At 38.5% G+C, this 7,484-nt stretch overlaps 1 protein-coding gene across 2 annotated transcripts in view; it reads right to left on the bottom strand.

Annotated features, from left to right (window-relative positions):
* The window catches only part of LOC103253982 (protein FRA10AC1), a 35,737-nt gene that overhangs the window by 22,718 nt on the left and 5,535 nt on the right, over positions 1–7,484 (bottom strand). The window contains exons 5-7 of one of the 2 annotated variants that reach the window (XM_008052176.1): positions 6,115–6,191; positions 5,192–5,275; positions 4,522–4,606 (exon numbers count right to left, since the gene is read on the bottom strand). In XM_008052176.1, the coding sequence (XP_008050367.1) occupies positions 4,522–4,606; positions 5,192–5,275; positions 6,115–6,191 (246 nt within the window). The remainder of the gene's footprint in view (positions 1–4,521; positions 4,607–5,191; positions 5,276–6,114; positions 6,192–7,484) is intronic. The other variant, XM_008052178.1, reaches the window with a different exon arrangement.

Below are 7,484 nucleotides of genomic sequence, written 5' to 3'. Positions count from 1 at the left end.
GGGTTGCCGGAGTTCAATCGTTTTAAGGAAAAAAGCCCCACCTCTAATCTCATCACCCTAATTTGAGAAGTCTCTCATTAGTATATAATCCAACATTATTCAAGTTTCTGTCATTGCCAAAGTTTGGCCCAGGGACAAAACAAGAAAGCTATAGGATCAGACCAGAATTTAACATGGAATGTTGCTGAACTTCCATTCACAGTCCTAAATATAACTTTGCTATTTTGGCTAAAAATGATTTGTCTCTGCTGCTTTTTAAGATCTTTCACATTCATATGCTAATTTATCAACGATTTGGTAAATGGTTTAGTTTTCTATTCAGCTTAACGTAAGAACTGAAAGCTCTCCAACAGTCATGTTTCTTGGTACAGTATTTATCAAATACACTGAAAACTAATATCCACACAAAAACCTGAATATAGATGTTTACAGCAACTTTATTTCTAATTGCCAAAACTTGGAGACAACAAAGATGTCCTTCATTAAGTAAATGGACAAATAAACTGTGGTCCACACAAACGATGGAGTATTATTTAGCACTAAAAGGAAATGAAATACCAAACCATGAAAAGACAAGAAGAAGCCTTCAATGCATATTACTAAGTGAAGAAGCCAACCGGAAAAGGCTGCATACTGTATGATCTCAATTATGTGATATTCTGGAAAAGGCAAAGTTATGGAGGAAGTTAAAAGATCAGTGGTTGCCAGGGATTAGGAAGAAGGAACAGGTGGAGTATAGAGGATTTTTAGGGTAGGGAAACTATTCTCCATGCTACTAGAATGGTGGACACACATCATTATACATGTGCCAAAACCTTTATAAAGAACAGTATTAAGAATGAACCCTAATGTAGGCTGTGCACTTGAATGATAATGATGTATCAATGCAGATTCAGATTGTAATCAATGTACCACTCATGTGGGGGATATTGATACTATGGTGGGGGTAAGGGTATACAGGAACGCTGTACTTTCCACTCAATTTTGCTGCAAACCTAAAAATACTCTAAAAAATAAAGTCTACTTTAAAAACAAAACTAAAGAACTCTCAGGTCTAGAATCATGCTTACCTGTACTTAACTCAAGAAGTCCTACCATTCATTAACTAGCTCTGTAACCTTGGGACAGTTACTTAACTTCTCTATTTCCTCCTGAGGTATAAAAATAAAGATAGTAATAACTTGAGCCTCACAGGATTGTTGTATTAAAAGAGAGGATTCAGATAGTGTTCAATGCCTGGTTTAGTTATTTTTTGCTTGAATTTGGTAATTTTGTATCTTGAATGCAATTTCGTATTTTAAGTGCTCAAAATATTTCAAAATATTCTGCTTAAAACCCAAAGATAAAATCCTCTAAGTCTAAAAACAAAATAAAAATGTCAAGATGACCCTATTTTGATACCTATCTATGAATGTGGAGACTACTTGCCATCAATATATGTTGGGATGTCTATCAAAGCACAGACAAATATGTAAAAGCAAAAGTTTCCAAACTGTCTCTTTCATTCAATAATTTATTCAAAAATAGCTTGATAAGCAACTATTTATTAGGCTTGGCATTCTACTGAGGATAAAAAGTGATTATTATCCTGGGCGTGGTGGCTCACGCCCATAATCCCAGCACTTTGGGAGGTTGGGGTGGGAGATCACTTGAGCTCAGGAGTTTGAGACCAGCCTAGGCAACATAGCGAGACCTGGTCTCTTCAAAACATTTTTAAAAATTAGCCAGGTGTGGTGGTATGCACCTGTAGTCCCAGTTACTCAGGCAGCTGAGATGGGGTTCACTTGAGCCCAGGTGTTGTTCATGGCTGTAGTAAGCCACAATCACACCACTGCACTCTAGCGTGAGTCACGGTGAGGTTTCAACTAAAAAAATAAATAAATAAATAAATAAAATAAAATAAAATAAAATATAAAAGTGTCTGTCACCAAGAAGATTATAATCTTATGGGGAAATAAGAATGTAACAAAACAACTACATTAAATCCTGCTAGTTAAAGACTGTGTCCTTACATTCTTTCCTGACTGAAATCTCCCAGTCTGGATTAAAGCGGAAGCTACTCAGAGTTTGGTGCCAAGCTTCCTCTTTCCTCTCTGCCCTCTGTCACAAAGAAGTCACACGTGCAAGCAATAAGCAAGAAGGAGTCTGACTTCATGACCTTCCATTTGGACTTTCATGTCAAAGAAAATCAACTCCTGGCTCATTTAAGCCCATGTTTCTTGGGGAGGTGCTCTATCCTTGCGGCTGAATCGAATCCTAACTGATATGAAAATCCGACTAAATTCTCAATGGCAAAGGGAGAAAACAACAAGTAAAGTATGAGGCAAAGACGGAAATTCATCAAAAACGCCCTAAGTACCTACTACAAGCATAAAGCATGAACTAGGAGCTGGGTTTAAGTAAGTGGATGAAACACTGTCTTTGAGCAAATAAAATGGTGACAAAATTCATCCTAGCAAGGCAACCAGAGGCTGCACTCCAACCGTCACAGAATGGCATACCAAAATCCAAGTTGTATCTTCACCCTTCAAAAAAACCCACCTCCAAATCCCCCACTTCTCCCAGCATCCACATTCAAAATCTGAGTCATATTCAATCTCTTACTTGAAATCATGCTCACATGTTCTAATAGGAAAACACAATTTGTTTCGATTATTTTTTTTAAGCTATGATTTCCAGTTATATGTTGTTTTAGAAATAGAGAATTCAAATATTTTATTTTTATGCATGCATACTTTCTCCCTTCAACAAGACTGTAGCTTTTTCTGAAGGACAGTCACCAAGCATTAGTATTAAACCACAGTCCCAGTGCAGTTTCAGTAAGTACTGAAGCACAACCACAAAAAATATTGAAGAAGGATCCCGGAATAAGCCAGAGTTGGAAATGCAACTTTGTTACATGCTCCTTGGAAAGATTTAGAATATTCACATTTGATTTGCATATAGCGACTTCAAGCAGCTCCAACCACTGTGGTGCTTTCTGGATCAGATGTGGTAATTAGCAGGCACAGAGGTGATAGCTTTGAACTAGAGCCCATAACGAGTTTACAAGAAACAGAGTTGGGGGATACACTAAGTGCATGGATTTATATCCAGGGTTATATAACATAAACACTGCCATTCTGAATTTATGAGAAATTGTGAAGCAACACACATATTAAAGGCACTAATGAAAAAGTCATTAAACCAATCTTGGTTCTAATGAGATCAAACTATTTAAACAAAAAAGAAATCTTTATGATATATACATATAGATAGCTTTTTTTGAGTTGGGGGGTCTCACTGCTGCCCAGGCTGGAGTGCAGTGGCAAAATCATGGCTCACTGTAGCTTTCACCTCTTGGGCTCAAATGAACCTTCCACTTTGGCCTTTTGAGTAGCTGGGACTACAGGCGCATGTCACCATGCCGGATTATTTTTTTTTGTAGAGTTGAGATCTTAAAACGCTGCCTAGGCTGGTCCCAAATGCTTGGGCTCAAACAGTCTTCTTGCCTTGGCCTCCCAAAGTGCTGGGATTATAGCCACTGTACTGGCCTTAAACAGGCTATCTTACTTAATGTAGTACAAATATAGACTATCCATAATATACATACTTATGCAACATCCCCCCTTTCATATTTCCAGTTGAGATCATCTGTGCCTGGGTCACCTTCTCCACTACAATCTGGAGTTTGAGCTAGGAATAAAAATAACTTTAAAAAAAAATTTATTTTTTATGTTTTAGAGACAGGGGCTAGAGTACAGTGGTATGATCAAAGTTCAGTGCAGCCTCAACTTCCTGAACTCAAGCAATCCTCCTGCCTCAGCCTCTTGAGTAGATGGGACTATAGGTGCACACCACCATGCCCAGTTAATTTTTTTATTTTTTATAGAGATGAGGTCTCACTATGTTGCCTACGCTGGTCACAAACTCCTGGCCTCAAGCAATCCTCCTGCCTTAGTCTACCAAAGTGTGGGGATTACAGGCATGAGCTACCATGCCTGGTCAAAAATAGCTTTAATATTAACTAAAACAAGATGTAAAGTGGAAAAGGAAATCTGCCATTACTAATTAGCACTGATTGCAATGTTAATTTTACCAGAATAGACATATTTATGTAACACAAGCTGTGCACCTGGCTCTCAATAAATAGCAGTCAATTTTTAAGAATCTATCAACTTCAAACATCATCTGTGAAACAAGACAATATCTGCAGTGTTAAATCATTCATTATAATCATTAGAGGCTCTAGACTAGAATCAGGATGAAACAGAATCCAATAGCCACTTGCGTTTAATTTTAGACTTTTCACGCCAGCTCACAAAAGGAAAAATGCACCCTTGTTCTTTATAAACTCCCATAGGCCCTTTGTAAACTCTACAGCTGCAGAGGTTAAGTGGTCCAAATGACACCACATAGGGGCAGGACAACTTAGGCTAGAGTTAGCATCTTTAAAACAATAATGTGGGACATGATGGTATAAATAAAATTAATATTTTACTTGAATAAGAACCTCCTTCTATAAATATGTGGAAGGCATACCTTATTTTCTTTGTATCTACTGAGATCTGCTATGCAGTATTCCTTGAATAATTTATCATAGTATTTCTTTGCGAGCCTCTTCTCCCTAGATTAACACGAAATATAAATATTATACATCTAGAAATACAACTGTAGTTTCCCACTTACAAGCGATGTCAAGTAACACATACTACATAAATATTAATGTTTTAAATAGACCTACTCCTTCCATGTGCACAGAATATCTGGATATTAACTATTAATAGTGGTTCCCTCAGAAAGGGAAAATGGAGGACTGATGGTCACAAGTACGACGGAGAGTTACACCTCACTTTTTATTTTTTATTGTTTGATTTAAAAAATCATTTCCAGGTACCACTTTTCCCCAAAATATTTCAAAAATTAAAGATGCAGCATATAATAATAGCATGTGGCAAGACAACATATAATACTATAAAAATGTTATTTTTAAAAGACTAAATCAAGCAATGAGAAGTCAGTTAAAACTGTCAAAAATTACCAAAAGAAACAAACCAGAGTCAGTAATTCCAGGCATGATTTTATGCCCTTGATTCAGAACTGTCCTATGAAGGGCTGAACACCTTGGCTAAGAGACAAAGAAAACACTCAGAAAACGGGAGGGAGATGACTAATGCATCTCGTGTACTGTGCCTCCAATGGCCAAAATTACCAGGTCATGTCCATTTCATCCTCCTCATTCCACAGGAATCTATGATTTTCTCGTATAACGTCCAAGTCTGTCTTGTCATTTTCTCTGGAAAATAAAACTCTTTTAATTTAATATAAGAACAAAATTAGTCAAATTTAGGAGGTTCAACAGTTCTGTGAGAATTTTGAAAATTAAAAAAAATCTAATACATGAAGAAAAATAGTTTTATGTGAGTGTGCATATATTTGTACACATATTTATAAAAACTATTTCAATATTTTCAAAAGGCACTTATAGAAAGTACCACTACATAAGCAAGTTTCCTCGGAAGGCTGGATAAGACAGGAAGAGAGTAGAAGGAGTCTGATCTTTCAAAATAAAATGCTGACAAGTCTGAGGGTAGAAAAAATGAGTGGGGGATACAAGCTAAACTGATAGGGGAGATGAATCTGGGGTAATTGAATGGTAATAAAGTTGTTCAGCACCCACTGATTCAGAAGACTAAGCCAGAGGAAAAAACAACTCACGAGAAACCAAGAGGCTCTGATAGAGACAGGCTTCAAATACAGGAGGGACTTGGATGTGTGGGAAATGCTAGTGAGTTTTCTGTTTTCCTACCTTTTAGAAAGCAATCCCAAACACTAAGGTCTAAATATTTCTTTACTGCCAGTAAGACATGTGAGTATTCCTCATGTACCCTGCTACTGCCAGGGTCATACCTCACTCAGCAGGTGAGGAGATGGCCTGAGGCCTGTCCAAAGAAATGGAATTCATGAAGTGCTACTGAGCTAAAAGCTGTGGATGGTGTGTCTACCTTGTGCTATAAACAGGAAACTGGAACAGAAAGCAGGGGACAAAGAGCAGAGCCAGAAGACACAGCAGCTGGAGATCTTGAACGTCATCCACCACCCCCTCCCATTCGGTGTAAACTTCAGGATACTTACCCCAAACGCCTGAAGTCTTCTTTTTTGCCACCATAGTATAAAATATAGTCATTTACAAACTTCGTATGCCTTTGATACTTAAATGCAAAAAATTAAGGATTTTATTTTCTTAGGAGTTGCCTGGTGTCATTATATACTACTCAGTGGGAAAAAGAGTATAGTATGACTCTAAGTAGCTTTGTAAGATATGTACTGTAAATGCTCACACGTTTAAAACCATCTACAATGGCATATAATAAACTGTTAAGAATGAAGTCTGTAAAGCAGAAGGACTTGCACTTTCTAATGAATACTGTCTATGTTTTGACTAGTTTTCAAGCAGTTAACACTTCAGGAGACAGAGACAGAGATGGGGGGAAGGGAAGGAGGGAAGGAGGGGAGGAGGGAAGGACAGAGAACGCGCGCCTATGCAAGTCAAATGTCTGGGGATCTAGGCTCTAGTCCTTCATCTACCACTAACTGACTGGTCACACCACCAGGGAGTTACTTAGCTATTAGAGTTGGGGTCAGCAAACTTTTTTGCAGGCCATATGGTCTCTGCTGCAAATGCTCAGTTCTGCCATTTTAACATGAAGGCAGTTACAAGCAACATACAAACAAAGAAGCATGGCTGTATTCCAATATGATTCTATGTACAAGAACACAAGGTGGGTAAAACTTTTGCTTCTGGGAAAATGGAGTCGACAAAAATGTAATTCTCCCTATTCCTTGTACTAAAACAACTGAAAACCTTAGACATTACATACAAAGCAGATGTAAGAAGACTCTGAGGCCAGATGTGGTGGCTCACACCTGTAATCCTAGCACTTTGGGAGGCCAAAGCAAGAGGACTGCTTGACCCCAGGAGTTTGAGATCAGCCTAGGCAACATAGTGAGACCCTGTCTCTACAAAAAAGTATAAAAAATTAGCCGGGCATGGAGGCATGCACCTGTAGTCCTAGCTACTCAGGAGGCTGAGGCAGAAGGTCTGTCTGAGCCCAAGCTGTGGCGAACTGGTAAACCGGGATTGCACCAGTGCACTCCAGCCTGAACAACAGAGTGAGACTCCAAACTCAAAAAAAAAAAAAAAAAAAAAAAAAAAGATTATGAAAGGTGGAAAGAAGGCACTCGGAAAGGGACCTGGACACCTATGGTATGACATGGTACTGAGTTCCCCAGGTTTTCCTTCTGTCTCACATATACCAGATTTGGAGGTAAAGAAGTTGGCAACATGGAAACACCAACAGGTACAGACTAAAACAGTCTCAACAAAAGCCTGTTCTCGCTAGCCAAATGACTGAGAGTTATCCTAGCAAGAATGATAACTTTTAGCCGGGCTCGGTGGTCAGCCTGTAATCCCGTGCCTTTGGGAGGCCGAGGTGAGTGGATTG

This window comes from Carlito syrichta, unplaced genomic scaffold (genome assembly GCF_000164805.1).
Source record: "Carlito syrichta isolate Samal-C Ts95f unplaced genomic scaffold, Tarsius_syrichta-2.0.1 Scaffold260196, whole genome shotgun sequence".
Lineage (NCBI taxonomy): Eukaryota > Metazoa > Chordata > Mammalia > Primates > Tarsiidae > Carlito > Carlito syrichta.
The sequence above is the reverse complement of the archived record's forward strand: the minus strand, read 5'-3'. Positions and strand labels throughout refer to the sequence as shown.